Source organism: Hypoxylon trugodes, assembly GCF_022578975.1.
Source record: "Hypoxylon trugodes strain CBS 135444 unplaced genomic scaffold F4822scaffold_11, whole genome shotgun sequence".
Lineage (NCBI taxonomy): Eukaryota > Fungi > Ascomycota > Sordariomycetes > Xylariales > Hypoxylaceae > Hypoxylon > Hypoxylon trugodes.
Genome location: NW_026250026.1, coordinates 1,246,282 through 1,269,684, shown reverse-complemented (window position 1 = coordinate 1,269,684; position 23,403 = coordinate 1,246,282). Strand labels below are relative to the sequence as shown.

Below are 23,403 nucleotides of genomic sequence, written 5' to 3'. Positions count from 1 at the left end.
CATACGCACTTAGGTACATCTCCTCTACATGCCTTATACTGTGCCTCTGCACTATGCTTTAGCGGGTTAGCGCTATTGGACCGCTGCACATGCACAGCATCTAAAGCTGCATATGCATGCAGCTCTATTTGCAGAAGTACCGCTGCAGCCCACCCTTACCGAAGCTGCGACTCATGCATTGGGTGCTACTAGATGTACACTGGGGCGGCCAATCATGACCTGGTAGGGGACTTGTGATATGCGGGATGGGTATTGTTGCAGGTAGTTTACGATGATAGAATAGTCAGAGGGAAAAGGATTTAGGTAAGTTGAAGAGAGGATGAGACTTCGATGGGTATAAAATCCCGAGGGACTTTCCCCGAGGGCTTCTCACTTTCTGGGTTGCTATCATCTAAGTATCTGTTCATTTCCTCTAGCTATTGTTTTCTAGGACATTATATTCACCATGGATAATTCGACCGCTGGTCCGCAAACTACCTTCAAATTACTTGATACCTGTGGCTGCACCGATTTAGACAACCCCAGCAAATTCACAGGTCCTTTTTACTATCGAATCCTCACGGCTTCCCATCAGATCAAGTACCTTGGAGTCAAGGGGATCAAGCCTAACAAGATGGACATCTATGGTCGTGAGTTAGACTTCGAAACCGTTCCCGATGGTAGTTGGAGCATCGGAAGCCTCACCCCTAGTCCAATCACTGGAAAGCTTATCTTGATGGAAACATCTGAGACGAAACTCTGTGCTATTAATCCCACCTGGCATCCTAATTCGATCGATATTATCGATCTCGAAGATCCCGTAGCTGATTCCTGGGACCATGAGCTACTCTGCCAGGGAAAGTTGCATGCGACAATTCGAGGTGCTCACTTCGGCGAGTCTAGGACTATGGTCCAATATGAATGGAATCCGCGTTTGGTATACCCACTCGATATCGTCACGGACATATTCTCCCGGATTGACGGCCTCGGCATCGCACCGAAATTTCTTGCTCATGTCACCGAAAATTGTGATCGGGTTATCGGATACATGGTCCAAGGCATGAACGGCCGCGCTGCGACCCCCGAGGACCTCGATGCTTGCCGGGATGTATTATCCAAGCTCCACAGTCTGGGGATTGTGTTGGGTTTCCTCCACCCACAGGCTTTCATAATCACGGACCACGGCCAAGTATTCCTACACCAATTTTCCAGTTCAAGAGTCGTTGAGGATCCCGCGGAGTTTGCGGCAGAGATGGAGGCGTTGGAAGAAGCGCTTAAGAAGAAATGGGAGTGGCCTAAGCCCTTCCCCGAGCATATTAACCAAGGGCTTACAGCGATTATGGAGCGAGATGGCGGACTCCATCCGCTGCTTTTGTTATATGCGAAGAAGGAGGGGAAGTTGATGGAGGTTACTAAGGAGGAACATAGACATATGCTGGAGACGCTGTGGGTGGAAGGGGATATGTTTAGGGTACCGCCGGAATGGAGGGATGTTTAGATTTGTTGTTATTAATGGGCTTGTTTTATATACCTTATCATATCATACGCGTGTGGTTTTGGGGGGGGGTTCCCTCGTAGGAATTATTTCAGGCACAGCACCTTAATCCAGTGCCGAGCCCTCGAGCAGATAAACTTGACGCCGGGGGCCTAGCTAAGCTGGTAGGTTCGCTTCTGCTGAGCTACGCCCGGGATGCGATGTGCATATGTAGGAGCTTGTTTAATGGGAAAATGAAAATTTCCGAAGTTCTTGCCATGTGATTTTTCTGTTTGGCTAGATATTCTATTCGATTTGCAGACTATCTTAGTGATTAAGTGATTAAAACAGTGTGGACCTTAATGTGCGAGGGTGCGAGGGCGAACTATGGTCACTGCTTCATATGTTTGCTCACTCGCGGAGACCCGTACGCGTTCCTTCCTAGACGTTATGGGAAACAATGCTAATTGGATTTTACTATTCAATTCCACCATATTCCAGGGCACATATGCAGTGTGTCGTTGAATGGGTGTTTAACCCTTGCTCTTACTCGTCAACACCCATCCCATCCCACTACTCTACAGAGCCCCGCTAGGCTCTACTCACCTCGACTACTTTTCCCGATACACCTTCGGTTTTTTGGTAGTATTGATTGATATTCGCCTATCTAGCAATACTACGCGGCATCATGTCTAGCCTTCCTGGCCATGACGCGCTGAAAGCTCTATGCTCATGTGAGGCTTGTTCGCAAGGCCTCAAAGATCAATGTAAGCTAAACCAACTAGCTTCTGACCACGAACGAGTGGTTGTTTTCCTGTAAGTATCGATACCGCTCTGCTCGACTCCATCGCGAAAGCATCGGCCCCAAATCCTAACGGAATGAATTAGTCTAGAACATTCGGCCTGGGACGTGCTCGAAGTCGGCAGTTACGGCTACTTTGTCCCTTGCCACAAGATTGTTCTATGTTATTGGTCCAGTGTCATCCGGGATGCCCTCTACAACACCACCCAGCCGGTCCAACGCTTATCAATTGAATTCGAGCCGAGTACCCACAGCCGCATACTCTGGGGAATGGTTGTGATGTGGTGCTATAGTGGCATGATAATCCAACCAGCAATCATGAATCCTGCGGCAGTAGGCCACCAGAGTACCCTTGAGAGCGCATGGAACGCGGCGGTGATGCTCCATATGCCCGAATTAGCCAACCATTGCATGCGTCTTGTCTTCGTTAAATACACTTATGCTCCTTCCGTTTGGGGAGGAGATACCACCCGAGCCGAACCCGATCCCTGGAGCTGCCCCGTCGACGTCAATGGTCCCCGCCAGCTATTAAAGTTCAACCGGAATTCCATGAACCACCAGAAGTTATTTCATTTTGTCGAGGACTTCTTCCTCATTCGGGGCCCGCTAAATCCGAGAGCGCGCGCCCAGGCGAGCCAGGAAACAATCGAAAGCTGGGAGCAAGCTCTGAAGGATGATGCCGCCTTCGGCCAGTGGATCGAATTTTTGGGTGGTCTTGAACATGAGATTCACGGACCGATCCTGCCGACCCATTTCAGACAGTGGCATAAGTACTTCTTACGGGTACCGAGACGGGATATCCTAGATTGGGCAAGGCAGTATGATGCGGTGATGTCGTCGTTGCAGGGTGAGAAGTTGGAACTGAAGGGGCACTGGCGACTTTTGAACACAGGCGATGATACCTGGACGTTCTCTTCCGAGGAATTGGCCTAGTGGTTTGGATGGTCAATGGATGAGTGCCGGATGGTTGGCATGGGGAGATGCTGTGACGCTTTACTTTACGTATTTAGAGGGTAGGTGGTTGGATATCGGCGTCCGTGGTAACGACTCGCGGCGTGATGTCTCCGTTATATCTTCGTAAGGTAGTAATTCCAGCACAATGATCTGAATCTGCGTTTGTCTTCTACTTTCACAGGGGTTTTCTGCTCCGGGGCGAGGGTAGTTATCATTTAAGTAGCGGGGTTTTAATACGATACTGGGATAGCTCACAAGTCTAAGAAAATCAATGGAGACACGTCTGTGAGAAAGACACGACCGATAAAACATACCTTGGTACTATCACGACCTTTATTTCATGTGGCTGAGAACACCAAATCCACTCCAATTGAGATAGGAGGCAAATACCCAGCATCAAAGCGTTTCTCAATTGGGAACCATGGCTCTTAGATAAAATTCGTCTATGACCGTCGCCCTATCCCGAGCGTATCGCCACGTTTGCTGTTTGCTGTACAAGTACAAACTCCTTTCTCCCAACGGAAGGTCAAAATACTTTCTCTTATTCCTCCATCTTATCATCTTCCTTCTCCTCCTCCTCCTCGTCATCTTCCGAGATAGCCTTCTTCGCTAAGCGCTCGGCCTCCTCGAGGAGGTCCTTGGGCACATCCTGGTGCCGGCCCTTAGTGGGTCCGTCGACGCCGCTGATCCAGCTCATCTCTAGCTCAAACTCTTTGTCCTTGTTATCTTGCTGCGCGACGTAGATGATTCGTGCCGCCTCCTTCACCGCCTGCTTAAGGTCTAGTGTCCCCTCGGCTAGATTCAGCTTCTCGAGTTCTGCTTTGGCTGCTTGTCGGCCCTTGCCTGTTGCCGCGCCGTAGTATCCCCAGTACATGCCGCTCGGCTCGATCATGTATAGACCGGGGCCACCGTGCTTTTTGCCTTCTACCTTGCCGCCCGCACCGACAGAAGGGCCGGAGCCCACTTCTCCGTCGACGGGTGCTTCGAGCTCCGAGTCGAAACCGCCTATGATGGCCGTGATGCCAAATGGACGGACAGATTGGTAGAGAGTGTAGGCTTGTAGGTAACCGCCCATACGGCTCGCTAGATCGGACGTCGAAATAGGTGTCTTGAAAGTCTCACGCCAAGCGCGCGCCTCGTCCCGGGCTCGGTCTACGAAGTGGTGGCCATCTGGTACCATGCCGGAGTAAACCTATCATATAGACATACCCAATTAGCCATTTCAATTCCATTGTATGTGGTAAAGGGGAGGAGGTAGCGTACAGCACCCAAATGTCTGTCAATAGTCGCAATTCGCTTGTTTGCGCCGGGCTTTAGTAGCTTAGAAGTGACGACCTTCTCGACCGCTAGGACTACACCGTCCTTGCATCGGATACCGATGGATGTGCCGCCATTTTCTACTGCCTTGACTGCGTATTCGACTTGGAAATTTCGTCCGTCGGGGGAGAAGATGGAGTTGGCGAGATCGTAGCCTGTTCCTATTGACGTCTATTTTGGAAGAATTGTAAGCATATGAACTATAATAATGTGGAATTAGTAGGCTTACCATGTTGAATTTTATATGTGGTCTATTGCGGAAGTAATGAGTTTTATAAGGTATCTGGAGGAGGAATGGGTATAGAGTAGAGCTTGGTGGATTTGGTGGATTTGGTGATGTTTGTAGAGGGAAGCTTCAATGTTCATTTCATCAGGCAACCCGAAGCTGCGCGTTGCCAGTTGGAGCTGCCATAGCTTGTGTGGCTAGTGCAGCCTTAAATGTACAAAGTACTTTCTATCTTATCTTACACACTAGCCATTTGTGGCTAGGTGGGCTGGTTTGGATTATATAATTCAATTAGGTAAAGCCCCGCCCATCACTGACGACGCCTCCTTTTCCTTTCTCCCTCAACATCTTCTAGTCAATTTGACAGAATGATAAGATATTCTACTATATACCTTCAATTTCAATTATAAAGCTTCCGGTGCCGGACATTAGTTCAAATCATGGGTTACCATTGTCTTATGCTGACTATTCTCGGAACTTTTGCCTTGCTTCCCGTTTACGATCGCGGACACCTACCTCCTTAGAGAAGGGTAATTAGATGGAAGAGTTTATGATGCTCTTGGCTTAATATCTACAGTTGTGAGATTGGCGTTGAAAATTCTAACTTCACATTATACTTCCTACTTTTACAACTCAGAATCCAAGGCTCCCTTAGTAAATGACTCGGGTCCCTTTGATGAGGACGGGATGCAATACTCACGGGGTCAACGACGTTGGCATTGAACCAACGTCATATGTGACTTATAGGTTATTCTTTGTCAAATACCACCCCAAAAGTACAATTGAACAAAGAGACGCACGCGACGCAAAGGGAAATCCAGACTCTTGGTAAGTCAACAAAGGGAAGACTCGGCCGATACTCGTCCATCTCTTTATAGCATCCTGAATACTAAAATAACTTCACCCGCTCATAGTAAGTCTACCCAGAAAATTAAAATTAACTGTAGATCGTCTCACTCATAATCTAGAATTATAAATAAGACCCGTAAGACGTGTCCAACATGAAGATATCAATATTTAAATTGATATGTGACACAAGATCACGATACATTTGACAAAGTGATGACGACGCAGACCGTTACGTTGGTCAGCGGTGTTGACTATCATCTTATCTCACATTTATGGAGGTTACCATTCCTCCTAACTTTGTCAGTTGAAACTAAGACGTAGAAGGATGAAGATGAGGGTCTGGCTATATGTTCAGCTGAATAAGTGGCTCGGGACTTTAACCATCGAATTCGAAGGCGTTGAATCTCGCTCCAACAACAAAGACATTTACAAGGGTTTGACTTCACTAGTGAGAGATGGAAGATGATTTGATCGAATACGTCGAGGCGATAACCTGACTTGCCTCGATTTTTTGCTCCACTTCATGATATTCTATCTGACCTTTGGTTTTCTAAGGGCTAGCACGGCCCCGTATCCAAATCCGGACGAGGAGACTGCAAAACGAAGCGAGATAAAGAACTAATAGTGTCCAGATCCCGTTTTGCCTTGCATATAGTACCATGGCTGGTGACTAGATAGGAATGTGTTTCCCCAACACAAGGATCGCTTAAAGAGGGCATTCGCTTTTTCAAACTTGCGTCGCTAGACCACTAAGACGTTTGTTGATCTGTGGAGTAAGATTGCGATCTGCCTTTGGTTAGATACACTAACTGCCGACAAAGAGGGAACCGAAAACAACCATTTTGGCATCTACGATACACGAGAGCTACACAAGTTTAACGGTCGACTCTTTGAGGTAGTACGATGATCAGCGACTCGGGGATGCATGCCCGAAGCACCAACGCTAGAGGCTCATACGGCCATAAGCCTGCCCTAGATACTTTTTGTTGTGATATAGAACGTGATATTGCCACGAGTTTAGACCCTTTAGATTACTTTGGGATCTTTGTTCGCTAGTTATATGATTCTCAAAGAGCCGTTGGGTCGGGCTCGCCGATGTGCAGTATGGCAATCTTACCACCAATCTCCTTGGATAATAGTGGAACCACCCTTTGAGTGCAGTGCCGTCTTTTGCGCCGATGTATTAAGCACTTCCCGTGATACTTGAAATATGGCTGAGGACATGAGATCGGTTCCTGGGTTGTTCGATCGCCTGGTCTTGCTTTCGAAACTAGAGAGATTCATGTCCAGATAACGAGTGTCTCCTGGGACTAACCGTGAAGTGTAAGTTAGCTACTGGCGACTTATGATCTCTATGAGCATTCCTAACTAATATTGTGGGCTTAGCAATATCAAAAATGGGTTCTATCGAGGTTAAGAAGGTCGAGGAGCTGGATGCTCTCATCATCGGAGCCGGGTTTAGTGGCGTATATCAGCTGAAGAGGCTCCGTGATGGTGGTTACAACGTCAAGCTAGTGGAGGCTGGCTCTGACTATGGCGGCATCTGGTACTGGAATCGGTACCCCGGTGCTCGTGTCGATAGCCACGCACCCCACTACCAGTTCTCGGCTCCTGAACTCTGGCAAAACTGGCACTGGAAGCAAAGGTTTCCTGACCACACTCAACTACGAGCGTATTTCAGGTTCGTAGCTGAAAAGTGGGATCTCAGGAAGGACACCTACTTCGACACTTACGTCTCATCTGCTATCTGGGACGAAGCCCAGTATAAGTGGATCATCGAGACGAAGGATGGCCGGACTTTTAGGACTACGTTCTTTTTAGCCCACACGGGTATCTCTGCTAGTCGGCAGTACCCCGATTGGAAGGGAATTGATTCGTTCAAGGGCTTAATAGTTCATTCTTCATACTGGCCCCACGACGAACCGGACCTCAAGGGCAAGAGAGTTGCTGTCGTTGGAACGGGTTCAACTGGCGTTCAATTGGCCCATACCTTGAGCACGATGGTGGGCGATCTCACCGTCTTCCAGCGCACACCCGCACTGCCAATATACATGGGTCAGGTAGACTACGCCGACGATGAAGAGCCAGTTCCCAAGTCTGAATTGGCGAAGTTTTTCAAGGATCGATCTGAAGGGTACTGGGGATTTGACTTCGGCTTCCTCAATAAGGGCACCTTCGAGGATACCGAGGCTGACCGATTAGCCAACTACGAGAGGCTGTGGAAAAAGGGTGACTTTACGTATTGGCTGGGAACATACACCGATATGATGTTTACCGAAGAAGCAAATTACGAGGCGTATAAGTTCTGGCGTGCGAAGACGCGTGCACGCCTTAACGACCCTAGGTTGAAGGAACTCCTTGCTCCGACTAAACAGCCTTATCCGTTTGGCTGCAAGCGGGTACCGCTGGAGAGGGGGTACTTCGAGATGTTCAACGAACCATATGTTCACCTGGTCGATGTTAATGAGACCCCGGTTGTTGAAGTGACGGAGAAGGGTATTCGGACAACAGAAAAGGAGATAGAATTCGACGTAATCAGTGAGTATATCCTGTTCAACTCCCATTATGGCTGAGTGGATTAGTGCAGTAATGCTGATGCTGGGTGTCTAGTTCTTGCTACTGGCTTTGACGCCGTCACAGGAGGCCTAACTAAAGTCGACATTCGTGGAATTGGAGGCCGAAGTCTTAAGGACAAGTTCCAGGAGCGCGGACCCACAACTTACTGCGGTATCTCAATTGCCGGTTTCCCGAACTTGTTCTTCTCATACGGACCGCAGTCACCGGCAGCCTTCTGCAATGGCCCTACGTGTGCTGAGCTGCAGGGGAATTGGATTGCCGATGTTATGAATAACCTCCGCCGGGCAGGGATAAGAAGCATTGTGGCAGATGAAGCGAGCGAAAAGGACTGGATTGAACACGTAGAGAAGGTGGCTTACGCGTCACTCTTGCCTAAGGCTAAGTCTGTAAGTGATACCCGAAGTGATCCTCTCTAGGAATACAGCGCTAATACTAAATGAACAGTGGTACATGGGCGACGGTGTCCCAGGCAAGCCAAGAGCTTCACAGATGTACTTGGGTGGCTTGCCGAGCTATCAGGAGAAACTTAAGAGTTGTGCTTCTAATGGGTACAAGGGGTTCCATTTCGAGGGCTTGACGGTGTAAAAGTTATGACGTTTTATTTCATAGGTACTTGGGCTGTATCCCTAAAATGGGTTGATCTAGTTACAATATCAATCTAATGTACTCTATTGTTGGCCATCAGTACGTATAGTATATCCATATACACACCCATACATTTATCTTCGTGATCTGTATGCCGCTGAGGGTAGCTAGAGGCAAGTGACAGTTCATTGATATTGTATTATTAGATGTTCAACCAACTCTCAAATTTAACTTCTATCATATGAATCCAAACGCTCGTACTTTCGCTCGGCTCGTTTCCCTTCATCGCCCTTATGAAGCTCGTTTAGGTAGTTTTTGAAGTCTCTAGAGAGTTCGACAACAGCTCGAAGGTGTTCATCCGTGACCAGAATCTTCCCGTCTTCGCCTTTTTCGGCATCGTACTCGGCTAATGAAACGGCCGTTTGGAATGCTATGTTGAAGAAACTGGTTAGCACTAGCGAAAATAGGGGGATTTTGTTGTACACAATCCGCTAATGACTTACCGTTTCTAATTTCTCGCCCGTTCCACTTTAGCGCCCGCATTTCCGCACCACGGATATAGTCCTTCGCATCAACGTTAAGTCGCATGTAGTCTCCGCGTTCCTTGGCGAGTTTGTCGATAAAGGTCTGCCAGACCTGTCGCCTCTGGTCGTCGTCGAAGTCGGGATAATATAGTTGGAGATGGACCCTTGAGACAAACGCATCGTCGAAGAGCCCAACTCTGTTGGTGGTAAGGAATAGTATACCATCGTAGAATTCGAGGGCGCGGAGGAACCCTAACACATTGAATGTCACCGATTAGTACGTGATTAACCTCGTTTTCCGAGGGACTCGAGCGGCATATAATTGACGACGTACCAGCTACTAAACTATTCCTTACTAAATCAGCTGTTGAGCGGCGCTCCATAAAAACGTCGGCCTCGTCAATTAAAAGAACCGCTCCCCAACTCTTTGCGGTTTTGAAATGCTTTGTAAGGTTAATCTCAACAGTTGAGGGATCTGTCCCTATGTCGCTAGATGTCAATACCATCAAAGGACGCTTGGTAAACGCTGCGATACACTCTGAGAAAGGGGTTGTTAGCGGGGTTTAGTCGAGTTCGCGAGACAGGGGCTGGGGTTATGCTTACCGGCTGTACACGTTTTGCCTACACCCGGTTTACCGTGTAGTAAGAGGATGAGACCACTGTCCAAAAGACGTATCAGTACCCCTGAATAATTGCTGCTTGGGAACCCTTAAGTACGTACTGCCCCTTGCCTTCTACAAAGTCCGCGGCCCATGGGTTACGTGTCAATGTATCTCCATGCTTATTCAAACGAGCAAAGCTCTTCGCTAATGATTTTATCGTCCGCTTTCGTTGAGGATCCATCACCAAATGGTCTATTAGGTTCTCGTCGAATTGTGGTTCGGCAAAGTCGCGCACATGCAAGAGTTCTTACTTAGAAGTTAGCCAAGGTGCTCGGGCAAAATCTAGGACGAGACAAGTATTCTAACTCACCCCATGTGCGGGTTTTGAACACAAAGGCCATTATTTCGTAATGGCAAAGGATGTATTGATGAGGCGTAAGTTTCTCAGTTGTCTCGACCGTGATCCAGTTATAATCCTCAAAAAGTGATACCACCTGCTTAGTAGTCTCTTGTGCGTTCCTACTCTTACACACCGAACACTTGCAATCCGATGTCCAGTTGCGACAGTCTTTGGTATTCATTAAGGTTGGCGGAGCATTTCCCTCCTCGTAGTAGCTTTTCAGGTCCGCCATCACTAGACCGTCGATCTATATCGTGTAAGTTTTGCTTGTTTAGCTCATTGGCGCTGGATGACTGGAATGCATTGTACTGTACCTCGTTATAGGGAAATTTTTGAGTCTTCCCTTTGTAATGCCTACATTGCTTTCGCAGCAGATTCCAATACATCTCCCCATACTTCAAATTGATCGCGACTTCTTCGGGGAGGTCGCCCCCAGTTAAATCATCTATCTTCACATGCTTCCAATCACCCTGTCCGTCAAATTTCTCAATGATGGTGCTTCCTAGGTATCTTCCAAGATATTCACCCTCGTATCGCATGTCCCAAAAGAAAATTGTCCAAGGTACTCGAGGATATTCGAACACACCACCAGCAACCGAATGTATCACTCGCGGCTGTAGGTCATTCGTTTCCACCCATTGGCCTAGTTCCGTGACGCCGGGTTTAAAGCCGACCCAAGCGTATTCGAATGTATAGAAACCTTTATTATTACGTTCCTTCTCGGCTAGTACGTCTGGCATGATGGTGTCGTCGAGGAATTTGAGGAGCAGACCGATATGATCATAAGCCCTGATTTCTCGAACGCAAAGGTCATTTTCATTTTTAAGCGAGGCATCGTCGCGGAATTTGGTGAGTTCATCGTAGTGGTGGACTAAGATTGCGTATGGCCAATCGACTATGATATTACCTGTGAGATCTTGAGAAGGACTACCAAGACGGGAGGTTAGTAACCGTCGTTGCTTGATTAACTGAGGTATTTGCGCATATTCTGAGCATAACACCTCGGTACCACATACTAGTACTGGACCACGCTTTGAAGAGCGTTTATGATGGCGGGAGAGTGTAGGTGGAGAGAATAACTTGGAGGGGATAGGTGGGACGGCCGAGATGAAGCTCCTGCTGTAGGCGGGGGTGCTAGTGGCGGCGCCACTCTGAACGTGGTGACCACATCAAAGGCCGGACCGTCGTGTCCAACCTCAATATCATCTGTTTCAAGCCCCGAGGTGTTGTATTGGCCTAATATTTGGTTGGTATCACGGTCTCGGTGCTCCACCCTGTATCTAATCCAGCCCCCGCTCGGAGTTTTATTCTCGGATTTCGAGTCCTGGTTCGTGGTGGCGTCCATTCAGGCTCTCAGATAGATGATTCTCGGAGTAAATCGTAATTATAAAGTTGAGCGCCACCGACGCGAGGATCGACGAAAACTTCTTCTTCCCTCCGAAACGCCAGAGCCTCGGGAGCCAGCATATTACTTAAGATTTGGCCCCCATCGTCACGTCGTAGTTATTACGGGGCGCCATAGCACTTCCAGCCAATGACATAACCACCAAGGAATGGGATCCATGCTTCTATAGTAGCCTGCAGTGAAACATATTTCTGTTATTTTATTGGCTATTGGTATGAGTATATGCAGGCTGACTCCAGCTGAGGCGTTCTTTTTGGAGCTCCCCGCGGGGGTTTTTCGAGTTCCCTTATACTACGCCTATTAGCGTATGAACCATTTATTGTACCATAATAGAATAGAACATCTAAAGTCCGTTTACTCGAGTAATTAAAGCTGCTAGCCATAGAGCCTTATTAAGACTTCTGTGTATGAATTGCGAGTGTATTTTACCTAATGATTTCGGTTTCGAGGTATCCTGACTCATTCGAAAGTGTGACGGGTCAGGGTCTCAGTCCTAAGGCTATAGAAATATATGCGAGACGAGCATCGAAATAATCTCCAATGGCGACCTCTACGGATGATGTTAGGGAATCTAGGAGGCTCGTCAGGATGTACAGTGGAGATGTTGAGGGACGGCTTCCTTATGGCCATAACAATCAAGTATTAGGTCATGTTCTGAGCCAAGGCCAATCAGACTCAAGAGACTTGATGAATCCATGGCGCATATTTTTCGAGTCCTGGGAAGCGCCTGCAAGCGAGCAGTAAGATAACTACGCCATGCCCCAAACACCCATACCTGCAACTAACGGGGCCTTCTGCTGAGTAGAGACCCTATTACCAAGGTTATTACTGTCGAGTCGAATAAACTCCGCGAGAAATGGGCCCCTTTTCTTAGGAACAGCTCTAGCGAAGATCGCCTGGATATAGGAAGATCCGAGCCTACTATGCAAGGTGTAGTCGAGCTCGTCCAAGAAATCGCGGCAACATCGAAAGCAAAGAGAGACAATAGTCGCCGTGGAAAAGCAATGAATATGTTTCATAAGTTCTGTGGCACAGTAGACTCACATAAGTCGATGCTGGAGTTAATCCCTGAAGGCAGTGAGTACGTCTCAATATTCGCGGGAACTTTGAACGTCATCATAAGGGTAAGCCGAGACCCTAATCAAGGACTCTTATAGCATTCACTAATGCGAAGTAGGCCAGTGTTAACCATGAGCGTATTGCCGAGGGCCTTTCGGAGGCGTTGTGCCACATTAGCGAGTACATTCTCGAATGCAGATCGGAGCTGCAATTGTTCAGAACTAAAGCCATGATGGAATTGGTTGCGGATTTCTATGCGCACGTCTTTGTGTTCCTTTCTGACACCATGGATTGGATAACCGAGAAAAGGCGGAAGAGATTGTTAGACTCATTCAACGAAAACTTCTACAAGAAATTTGAGAACCAAATCGAAACGATTCGGCGCAAGTCCGATATGATTCGAAACTTGGCTAACCAAAGTTCCCATGCAGAGCAACGGGTAACTAGGTTGAATGTCGAGGAACTAGCGCGGGATGTTAGGCTAGGATTGACCGGCGACGAAAGACGACATGCTGAGATGGTATATATGGCGGAGAAAATCGAGAGGGAGCTTTCGGAAGGGCGAAAAGAGAGGCAACTCCTAAGAGAGGACGGTCAACAGTTTAAGCAACTCGCAGATCGTCTCACTAGCATGCTTCAGGATAAAGCGATGGTATGGATTGGGGACATGCGATCCACCAATGGCGGTAAGCAGCTATTTTATGTTCCGTTTTAGGGGAATTTGCTAATGCTTTCGTCGAAGATTTGCCGCCAGGGTTCCCTTTCGTCCAGCTACTTGCTTCACCACAACAATTTCAGGGGTTCGCCTCGCCTTCAAGGGCTAACTCACCTAGCTCCACCGAGTGGATATTAGAGGAGATCATATTAAATTCTAAACATCTGGAAGACTTCTTCCATCGGGATCGAGTGAGAGTGGGTGGAGATTATTTTAACCCGACCAAAATTAATCCCGAGTCCTTGAGGCGGCTGAGTGAGTGGATGAAGGATAAATCCTCCCACTTACTTTGGCTGGAGGGACCGCCTATTGAGGCCGATGACATTGATAACCCTATCACTATGTTAGCTAACAAGGTCATGGATTTATCCGAGCAATCTAATATTCCAGTTCTCTCATAGTAAGTTCTGCGAAGTTGACAACTTTTGTATTTGGAATTTACTGACTTATCCCCCTTTAGCTGTTGTGAGATCCGTCGCGGAGAACGTTTAAGGCCTGGAAATGATACACGCGAAGCTCAATCATGCGTATCTCTACTATGCGCCTTGTTGCGACAGATGATAGAACTCTTGCTTCCGAAGTTCGATTCCGCGACAGATTTCTCCTCGAGCCGATTGCGTTCAATTGATGGGTCGATTTTATGCTGGTCGCAGATGCTGAATTTATTTCGAGATTTATTAGCTCTTATGCCAGGCACCATTCTCTGCGTTATTGATGGGTTTCAATGGTTGGGTGACCGTGATACAGAGCCTTATCTTGAGGAATTGATCCAAACGATAAGGGGAAGTCAACTTCAATGCTTGTTTACTACAACAGGGCGTTCAGCTTGCCTAAGGAGGGAGCTAGAATCCACTGAAACGATGGCGATTGAAATGACTGACCTGAGAGTCGACTCATGGGGATTGGGCCGAAATAATTCTTGGGGTATACAGGAATAAATGAGATTTTCCAGGAGGTAATGCGCTCCTATTCCCCGGATTTGTTGCTGGAATGGCGTGCTTCTCGGCCCGCCCCGGATCTACAAAAAAAGGGGTAAGCATCACCACGTTCCCCACATATCGCCGAAGACGTAACCATGACGCGGAGATATAATCATACATTTGTTCATTATAAATAAATAGTTCCGATTCGAGCGAATACATCTCTTGCGCATAAAACCTCTCAAAATAAGGGAAAATGTATCGTCAGCCAATTCGTTTTGTTCGCGCTGTGCGACCGGCGGCGAGAGCTTACGGTCCAACCTCGTCGCGCATTTCGAGACGCGCGTTTGGGGAGCATCATTTCCCAGGAAACAGGGCAGAATCTCTCGAACATAGCCAGATTTTTAAGATCAGTCAGGCTATTCAACAGGACCACGATGAGCTACAAGACTTTTATAATCGAATAAAAAAATCCAAAGACCATGACGAGCAAAGGAGGTTCCAAAATGCCTTTATTTGGGAGTTGGCTCGGTTATCTGTGGCAGAGGAAATCGTTGTATATCCAGCCTTAGAAGAGGCCATGTCGGATGGAAAGCAGAGGGCGGACAAGGTCCGCGCGGATCACCAGAGGGTACTGGAACTCACCAATATCCCTGCACATAATAGGAAAACATGGCTAATATGCAAATCAGGTAAAAGAAAAGCTCTACGAATTTCAGAAGCTCAAACCCGGCGATAAGAAGTTCCTCCCTACACTAGAAGATCTCTTTCAAGACCTAAAGCGCCATATCAAGGAAGCGGAAGAAGGCGATCTCGTTAAGCTGGAAGACGCGCTGGGTCTAACACGATCCAAGGAACTGTGTCAGAAATTCGAGAAAACGAAGTGGTTTTCGCCGACGCGCAGTCATCCCGGTGCTCCGAATAAGCCGCCGTTCGAGACAGCTGTCGCGTTCATGACAGCACCAATTGATAAAGTCCGAGATTTATTCACCAAGTTCCCGGATTTTGAGGCGATTAAACCGTATGGTGGAAAGTCGCCATAGTGTACATATTATTCCAACCCACAATCTCGAAAGTCCCCAGCGCAATCTACTATGTATATAAAAATGACTATAGTACCTTTGGTTTCTAGGCACCCAGCAGCTAGCTAGCTCTACACTTCGCTTAGTATATATGAATTACCATTGCTTTTGAAGATAATTGCACAGTTCCTTCTCTTAGCGAATACTAGAACTACGATTCTCATGGTGGGACTCATCATGACCAAGCATGTATAAGGAGGTTCTAGGGCAGCGCAGCAGGGCCATGCCATTCAATTTGCCAGGACCTGAGGTGTATAGCGCGCGATAACCTCAAGTCTGGCTGTGATCTGGCCTGATCTGTCCTTAAGGCTGTCGGAAGGCTATCGGGAAGGATTCCGATGCCTTCATCTTATCGAGAAAAGCCAAGAGAAGCAAACCGAGGCTTCCACCCCGGTTCCAGCGGGAACTGGGCTGAATTAAGCATATTTGACCGTCGGATTCGTTCCCAGGACGCTCATTGACTAGGGCATGAACGGCTATGGGAAGATCCGTGACGAGTGGTCGAGGATCTCAGCTCGCTAAGTATTGCCGCGCCAAGACAGAATCTCTCCGAGGTTTAGAGGGAAACAGTCTAGAATGGAGCTATGTGGTAAATATAAAGTTATTATTACTTAGAAACGTAGTATCCGGGTGTAAGTCATGTTACATAAGTGGGACTGTTAGGGATCGGTGCCCAGCCAGTTAAAACGGCCATTATATCTGAAATAAGAAGGTTCGGAATTTTAGTGATGACAGTGAATCGATTATTCAGCTATATTTCCATCCAGCACCTGGTAGGTTCCTATTTGGGTTAGGGGTCATCGTCCATGCCGGTGCCATTTTGTGTATAGGCTTCGACTATGAAGAACATGCATTCATCACATAAATTGGTTCTTAAGTTCTATGGTCTCCCTTTGTTGGCTATATTAGGCAAAGCGACCCTCTTTTGTTACAAGAAGTTGCGATAACGATCGAGCCCAATTTACTCAACATGAAGTTCATCGCCGTAGCCACGACTGCAGTAGCCGTTCTCATCAGTGGCGCCTCAGCCCTATACGCTGACAAGACCTGTTCGGACCTGGTTCTGGACCCAAGCAACGAAGTCCTAACAGCAAACTGTAACGACAAGAAAGGAAACTCTGTCCCCAACACTTTCGACTTGAATACTTGCTTCGGCTATGACTCTTCAAGCAACAGCATCTTCAATGTAAGTGATTGCGCTTCCGGGCTATTTCATAAATGGAATCTTCCCGTGATGGGCGCTGACTAAATTTGGTAAACAGCTAGGCTCAAACTTCGGCGCATCGTGCAATAACTGCTACCTCGAAGACCGTCTGGTAGATGAATGGGAGGCCATCTGCAAGATTATGATCTGCAATTGTAACGGCCACGAGGGAGTTGAAGTGAACTTACGTAAGTATATTTAGGCTAGAAGCTATAACCTGGTTGCTAATTGGGAGACTAGGTGCTGCCGAACACCTCGGTAATATTGACGGGACCTTGACGTGTTGCCAATATGCGTGCTAGAGGAGCGGCTCCTCGATCGCTGAGGAAGCTGTAAATACGCGACGTTTGATATAAATGATAGGATGGCCTTGTGATTAAGAGGTAATCAGCGGACGAGATTACGAGCCTGTACATAAATGTCAATGTATATATGCATAAATGAAAAAAAGGTGTTAGGTTAATCTTGTCATTACACTGACCGGGCTGCAACTGTGGCGAAGTTCCGAAGATATTACTTGAAGATTTTGGGGCATATGAAGAAAAAACAGAACCGACTGTTTCATTTTGAAGATCCTAGCCCTATTTTTTAGCGAATTCTTCGCAGATCTATGCGTCAACCGCATCGCCAAATCAACCGAAGGTGTCTCTGCAGAAACCTTTATACTAGCGCCCTATCAACAACATCCAATCCATGCGGAAACAATTTAATGGTGAGCTTAGGCTTTCTTTTATTTTGATGAGTCCTGACCTCCAGCGCTATCCGCTACGCTTAGGTTCTGTAATTGTTCTGTTGGCACCTTTGATGATTCACTGCCGGCACCAGCGGCGAGACCCAATTTCTTGAGTCGCTTCCGCTCCTTCTCCTTCTCTTTCGCTGCCTTCTTAGCTGCAGCTTTCTCTAATTCAATTTGCTTTTGCTTTCGAAGCTCTTCTCCACCGAAGGCCTCACGCCATTCATCGGCCTTCTCGGATGGAATGAGAGAGAAAAGTAGTTTTGGTTCTCCGAGGGCCTGTCCTGCTGGGATGGCGTCGGCTGTCCATGTGTCGGGGATTAAGAACCTATCATTGCCGGAGCCTTGAACGCCAAGTTGGTGGAGAATACCTTCGGCTGTCTCTGGCATGTATGGGAATAAAAGGCTTGCGAGAAGGTGAAGTTGGTTTAAGGCCACACCGACGACGGCATTGCAGCGCTCTGGATCTTCGGAGAGAAGCTGATTACTCAGCTTGTTATCCTGCAGCAGTTTATTACCTAATCCGGATATGCTAATTGCGAAATGCTATGTTAGTGCTCGGAAGACAAGAACTCGGTTAATTCGGAGTACGTACCTGAGAATTGTAGAGAGACCGGCTCGGAGTTTAGTAGCCTTGAGGTTTGCGATGTAAGTTTGAAGCAAGCTGTTGGCTTCCTCCTTATGCTGCTCTAATGAGCCAGTGGGATCTTTGTAAGTGCGATAGTCGGGTACCACGGCGTTCAATTTCGCGTGAGCGAATTTGACAACACGATTACAGAAGTTGCCGAGGTTCTTTAGCAAATCGTTGTTGTTGGCATCAACAAATTCTCTGTGCGACCAGTGTGATTAGCTTCAGTGAGGGTAGAAAATGAGAAAGTGGCTTACCGCCAACTAAACTCCGAATCGCTGGTTTCTGGGCGTCTCGAGAGCAAGTAATATCTCCATACGTCGACGGGAACACCAGTGTCCTTGGCGCTATTGCCGAAAACACCAACATTCTTTGACTTGCTAAACTTTCCACCTTCATAATTAAGGTATTCCGTAGTAGACAACTTGGTAACTTGAGTCCATTTCTCTCGGGTACCTAGCTGGGATGCGGGGAAGATGATGCTATGGAACCTGATCGTAGGGGTTAGTAATCCTCCAGCTCAATTGGTATCTAATAACATACGGGACGTTGTCTTTGCCCATGAATTGGTACAGAGAGACATCTTCTGGGTTCTTCCACCATCGTTCCCAATTTTTGCTAGTCGTGTCGTCCCTATCGGTATAACACTTGGTAATCGAAGGGTAACCAACTATTTACGTTAAATCATATTCACAAAAACGTGGCGCATTCGATATAACTTACTGCAGGCATCGAACCAAACATAGAAGACTTTTCCATCATAATCGCCTCCCGATAAACCAGGCAGGCCCGTAGGAACTGAAAGACATTGGGTTAACGTATTTCTCATCCCAATAGGGGTAAGTCTCACCTGGTACACCCCATTTCAGGTCTCTCGTAATACTACGTGGCTTCAACCCATCATGGATCCACGATTGAGTGATGGCTGTGGCATTAGAGCTCCAATCCTTGCTGTTACTAGCGTTATCAAGCCAGGATTTGACTTCGGGTTGCAGGGCATCTAGGCGAAGATAAAGATGCTTCGTTCTTCGTCTTTCCGGTGCCGCGCCATCGAGTTTGCACCGAGGGTTGATAAGCCAGCCAGTGGCTTTCCTGTCTTCTCCCGATTCCGCTTTGGTGTCCTCGACAGGCTCTAGAGGGTCTAAAAGATTTCCGCATGCGTCGCACTTTTGAAGATATTAGCACTATGTGTGGTAGCAATAACGAGAATGTAGTGTCTACCTGGTCTCCACGTGCTCCGGGCGCGTGGCACAGACTACACTCGCCTTCGACGAAGCGATCGGCTAAGAAAGACGAGTGGGCCGGGCAATAGGCTTGTTCGGTTTCTCGTTCCTCAATGAAGCCATTCTCCCATAGCCGGCTGAATATCTCCTGCACGATCTCGGTATGCTGGGGAGTGGGAGTGCGGCCGAAGATATCGAAATCGATCTTGAACCAAGAGTAGATATCTCGATGGATAGCATTGTATTTGGCGCATAGTGTAGCTGGATCTACACCCTCGGCAAGTGCTTGTGTTTCGGTAGCTGTACCATATTCGTCGGTACCGCAAACGTAGAGGGTCGGAAGGCCTCGTGCTCTACAGAAACGAGCAAACACGTCCGCTGACTACATACATTAACGTGTTAGATATCGCATTGATTTGGTATCGGGTATCACTTTTATATTTACTTACAAGAACACTGCCAATGATGTTGCCAAGATGAGGAACGTTGTTGGCGTAGGGTAGGGCACTAGTGATCAAAATGCTTTGCTTACCCGCCTCGGGTAGCAAAGACGGTTTCGGTTGTGACTCGCTCATGATCGCAATTTCGCTTGCGCTGCGACGTATTTGAGAGTTACTTCACAATCCCTTTCCTATATAGACGGAAAGTCGCGAAGATTTTAACACGAAATTTAAATGCTAAATGGGTCGACAATAGGGCGTGTTGTATGTCAGATATGTCAAAAATGTCGAGATGGAGGGGGAGGGGCACTTGAGTCACAAAAATGACACAACCTTGGCAGAAAACGGCTCGGGACGGAAACGGAAGGCGGTGGACGGAGTTACGTTACTGCATTTACTATAATACCAAATTGCCGAAGCAGGTACGAAGGACATTGGTGGATCGCTGGAACCTTAATTGTATCTAAGTTGGCGCTATAATGAATTAAAAAGGTCGACGTTATTCGTTACTTCCAATCGTTATTACAATTGATTATGTCCCTTAGTTAAGTTTGGAGGTTACAAGGTTTAATTTTAGGTGTTGTAATAGCCCTATTGTTAGAAGTAACGATTGCTTATAACGGGCTAGCTTCAGGCTAACCCTGTCAAAGTTGGCAGGGTAGGTCCGACACATTTCAGTGTCTTTCCCTTGTAAGTACAGCACTGTACAGTACGGGCGGATAGTTTTAGAGATTATTATTAATTACCCTAAAATATTTGAAGACAGACAAACTTATTGAAACAAAGACTGCCCAATCCGCCAGTTTGGCTTTGAATTCCTTAAATCGAAGGGCTAATATCCGTCTCTGGTTTAGCGGAAAGCCCATAATGTTTTTGTTCATGAATCTATTCAGATCTGCGCTAGTTGCGCCCAGCTACTTATGAATAACCCCCGACCGTACCCAGCCCAGCTACCCTGGAGAAGTTGCGCGATCTATCATCAGTACTGTTAACAGATCCTCCTCCCCTCGGGTTGTTCCCATGCGGAACACATCCGAATTGCCTTCATGGAACCGAAACCGAAACCGACTCCTAAGCCTAAAACGCGGGTCCAAATATCTTTACCCTCGAAACCTCGACCGTACAGACCTGGCGATGGTCCTCCGCTAGCTCCTCTTAGAATCGTCCCCGAAAATGATTCAGACGCGTTTATAATCGACAAGCGCGTTCTACCCGACATAACTGCTAATGGCAAACCGAAGTTGCAGATGTACTATGTCGTGGGTTGGCGAGACCTACCTGCCGCGCGCGCGACTATCCTTGCGACAAAAGTGCATGAATATGTTTCACCCCGAGAGGTAGAAGATTTCGAGTATAGGGACCTACTTGAAAGAGACGAGGAAATAGAGAGACAAGAAGCGGAGAAGAATCGCAAGGCAGAGTTGGCAGCTAAGAAAAAGAAAGCAGCAAAATCTACGAGCGCGACAAGTACATCAACGCGACCGAGTACGCCAACAAATTCCAGTCAGAAGAGGCGTGGTCGGCCAAGCAAGGCAGAGCTTCAAGCGCGCCACCTTGCAAAACGAGCGAGCATCGGCGGTTCCCAAAAGATCGAAGTAGAACTACCCCCCGCGAGCAGATCAGGACCGTCCTTATCCACTCCCCAAAAGAAACCAGCGGGGGAGCTCGTGACCGACGTTGAAGAAGAAATTGAGGAGGAGGACCCTGATGGCGCAATATTCAAACAACTATGCGGCTATGGTGATAATCTCGCCGAGGCCATGGACGTAGATGGTGACGATGAGGATGATGACATAACACCACATAACATCCCTGAGACCATATCGTCAGGCCCCGAAATCAGACCGTATGCTAGAACACTATGGCTTAATAAGGATCCGACATTGATGAAGCGTGCTAATGGCAATCTTGCGTTCAAGTCTACCACAAGTCACGTCCCAGTCCCCGAGCCGCTTCGATCGAGCAAGCAGTTTCCACCCCAACCATCGTCCAAGCAACCCTCAATCGCAGAACAATCTAAACAACAAGAGAATAACCGATTACACATGACACCTGTTCCAGTACCTTCACCATTTGCCTCAAATACAACGATACCCAACTCCAAGCCACCTAATAAGAAACATTCCAAAACGCCTATCCCAATTCCCACGTCATTAGAATCGGCCAAGGGGGTTTCTCAGGCAAAATCTGCCAATGCGAAGCAATCTATAACTCCAGTCCCAATTCCTTCATGGCCCCACCCCACCACAAAGAAAGGCGAACCTCCCGCATCTGCTCCGTCCATACAATCCACACTCCAACACTACGGCTTCACACCTGCAGGACGAAGCTTAGGTAAGTGGCCCTCGGCAGTATCACTATCACTTGGTGACATGCCAGCGGAGTCGCCACTTGCCGGCCGGAGCAATGGAACAAAACAGGTGCGATCTTCGCGCGCAGATAAAACCCCAAAATTGAAGGAAAAAGAGAAAGAACAAGGCCAGGTATGGGTAGTAGAACGGCTTGAAGGCGATAAAATTATTAACGTCGATGGTGTGCGGGTGCGCCACTACAAAGTGCGCTGGGAGGGCGATTGGCCACCAGATCAGAACCCTACTTGGGAGCCCGAGGAAAACATACCTCCGGGATTAATTCAACCATACCTAAAGAGAAAAACAGCTCGTCGGAAGACGGCGTCCCCGAACCAGAGTTACCACGCCCGAACGCCTACAAAAGCATCAGCACAGCATCCCTTTACTTTAAAGAGGAAGTACTCGAGCGTAGCCGAAGCGTTTGCAGGTGATGAAGCAGATTTAGAGGGGCTGCGAAATAATGTGGACCACGATGGAGAGTCTCACGTTAATGGTCGTGGTGGTAATGGATACGCGGACGGTGAGGATGATGGAGAAGAGGAGATGCTCGTCGTCGCCCCCACCTCGGCTAAATCGAAACTGAGACCCAGGCCAGAGGCAATAGGTACGGCCTTTATGAGAGACCTCGCCGCCGCCATTCAACGCAGTCCGACTACTGGAAAAGGGGGCCGATTATGATATATACTAAGAGTAGAACGCAATTCTGCGTTCGTTATGTTGCTGGAGTAGCTACGCGCTATTGGAGGAGTGGACGAGAGATTCAAGGGGAAAAAATCCCCAATATGCATGATGGAATACGAGCTACGGGCATGAATATCTTGGTCTTCCTAGGTAATCAGTTCTCAAACACTTACTTAGATTACTAACGTATCTGCTAGAGCTCGAATTAGAAGCATCGAAGCCTTGATACCAATGAATAATTTTACCAAAGTTGATCAAATACCCCCCGTCTTATTAATTATAGCGAAAGGGCATAAAGTCGTAAGACTACTGAATCGCAAGTTATAGGAAGGAAATATGCCAGGACGCGAATCTAAATTCAGAAAACCACTCGCGAAATTTGGTGGTTCTTGGGTAGAATTAATCTACATCTTCCCATCAATCTTTAAGATGTCCTGCCCAGATCATAAACGCCTCCCCCCAAACGCCGATGCAAGCTGACCCATAGAATTTCCCTCCCATGAGATCCCCGTCATCTATGAGAGCACATTCGGTTAAAACCGACGACGTGTAATGTACCCCACTCCAAAGCCGCGACGGGAATAAAGGAACAGGTGAAATTCTAAAAGCAAGCCGTGTCTTGTGAAAACCTAACAAAAAAAGGAAATTCGCAGAGCGGGTAGCAATTCTGCAC

At 47.5% G+C, this 23,403-nt stretch overlaps 10 protein-coding genes across 10 annotated transcripts; 7 read left to right on the top strand and 3 right to left on the bottom strand.

Annotated features, from left to right (window-relative positions):
* The first annotated feature begins 73 nt into the window (after positions 1-73).
* F4822DRAFT_421062 (uncharacterized protein) lies at positions 74-1,702 on the top strand. The gene has a single exon (XM_051459758.1). It carries the CDS (start codon positions 446-448, stop codon positions 1,475-1,477), a length of 1,032 nt encoding a protein of 343 aa, XP_051309354.1. The 5' UTR covers positions 74-445; the 3' UTR covers positions 1,478-1,702.
* A 439-nt stretch (positions 1,703-2,141) lies between these two features.
* On the top strand, positions 2,142-3,188 carry F4822DRAFT_434690 (uncharacterized protein; the record flags this gene model as incomplete). The annotated part of the gene is made up of 2 exons (XM_051462052.1): positions 2,142-2,269; positions 2,342-3,188. The coding sequence occupies 2 exons, from the start codon at positions 2,142-2,144 to the stop codon at positions 3,186-3,188; spliced, it is 975 nt and encodes a 324-aa protein (XP_051309353.1).
* F4822DRAFT_421060 (nucleophile aminohydrolase) lies at positions 3,092-4,916 on the bottom strand. Its single transcript, XM_051459757.1, has 3 exons — positions 4,756-4,916; positions 4,473-4,697; positions 3,092-4,401 (listed from the first exon to the last, which is right to left on the bottom strand). The coding sequence occupies exons 1-3, from the start codon at positions 4,756-4,758 to the stop codon at positions 3,751-3,753; spliced, it is 879 nt and encodes a 292-aa protein (XP_051309352.1). The 5' UTR covers positions 4,759-4,916; the 3' UTR covers positions 3,092-3,750.
* Positions 4,917-6,998: 2,082 nt separating this feature from the next.
* On the top strand, positions 6,999-8,763 carry F4822DRAFT_434688 (cyclopentanone 1,2-monooxygenase; the record flags this gene model as incomplete). Its single annotated transcript, XM_051462051.1, has 3 exons — positions 6,999-8,139; positions 8,212-8,564; positions 8,623-8,763. The coding sequence occupies 3 exons, from the start codon at positions 6,999-7,001 to the stop codon at positions 8,761-8,763; spliced, it is 1,635 nt and encodes a 544-aa protein (XP_051309351.1).
* A 29-nt stretch (positions 8,764-8,792) lies between these two features.
* F4822DRAFT_81905 (P-loop containing nucleoside triphosphate hydrolase protein) lies at positions 8,793-11,834 on the bottom strand. The gene is made up of 8 exons (XM_051464025.1): positions 11,306-11,834; positions 10,604-11,216; positions 10,260-10,536; positions 10,009-10,195; positions 9,891-9,946; positions 9,622-9,825; positions 9,267-9,539; positions 8,793-9,193 (listed from the first exon to the last, which is right to left on the bottom strand). Exons 1-8 carry the CDS (start codon positions 11,632-11,634, stop codon positions 8,991-8,993), a joined length of 2,142 nt encoding a protein of 713 aa, XP_051309350.1. The 5' UTR covers positions 11,635-11,834; the 3' UTR covers positions 8,793-8,990.
* A 162-nt stretch (positions 11,835-11,996) lies between these two features.
* On the top strand, positions 11,997-14,480 carry F4822DRAFT_81891 (uncharacterized protein). The gene is made up of 5 exons (XM_051464024.1): positions 11,997-12,434; positions 12,500-12,818; positions 12,872-13,439; positions 13,496-13,868; positions 13,929-14,480. The coding sequence occupies exons 1-5, from the start codon at positions 12,235-12,237 to the stop codon at positions 14,404-14,406; spliced, it is 1,938 nt and encodes a 645-aa protein (XP_051309349.1). The 5' UTR covers positions 11,997-12,234; the 3' UTR covers positions 14,407-14,480.
* A 164-nt stretch (positions 14,481-14,644) lies between these two features.
* On the top strand, positions 14,645-15,431 carry F4822DRAFT_434685 (uncharacterized protein; the record flags this gene model as incomplete). Its single annotated transcript, XM_051462050.1, has 2 exons — positions 14,645-15,019; positions 15,081-15,431. 2 exons carry the CDS (start codon positions 14,645-14,647, stop codon positions 15,429-15,431), a joined length of 726 nt encoding a protein of 241 aa, XP_051309348.1.
* A 1,009-nt stretch (positions 15,432-16,440) lies between these two features.
* F4822DRAFT_440606 (uncharacterized protein) lies at positions 16,441-17,247 on the top strand (the record flags this gene model as incomplete). The annotated part of the gene is made up of 3 exons (XM_051462766.1): positions 16,441-16,656; positions 16,733-16,862; positions 16,915-17,247. 3 exons carry the CDS (start codon positions 16,441-16,443, stop codon positions 16,974-16,976), a joined length of 408 nt encoding a protein of 135 aa, XP_051309347.1. The 3' UTR covers positions 16,977-17,247.
* Positions 17,090-20,288, bottom strand: F4822DRAFT_81730 (tRNA synthetases class I (M)-domain-containing protein). Its single transcript, XM_051464023.1, has 8 exons — positions 19,708-20,288; positions 19,257-19,640; positions 18,886-19,201; positions 18,759-18,833; positions 18,579-18,705; positions 18,293-18,526; positions 18,003-18,236; positions 17,090-17,939 (listed from the first exon to the last, which is right to left on the bottom strand). The coding sequence occupies exons 1-8, from the start codon at positions 19,831-19,833 to the stop codon at positions 17,405-17,407; spliced, it is 2,031 nt and encodes a 676-aa protein (XP_051309346.1). The 5' UTR covers positions 19,834-20,288; the 3' UTR covers positions 17,090-17,404.
* Positions 20,289-20,406: 118 nt separating this feature from the next.
* Positions 20,407-23,017, top strand: F4822DRAFT_421048 (uncharacterized protein). Its single transcript, XM_051459756.1, has one exon. The coding sequence runs from the start codon at positions 20,745-20,747 to the stop codon at positions 22,725-22,727; it is 1,983 nt and encodes a 660-aa protein (XP_051309345.1). The 5' UTR covers positions 20,407-20,744; the 3' UTR covers positions 22,728-23,017.
* Positions 23,018-23,403: the final 386 nt, after the last annotated feature.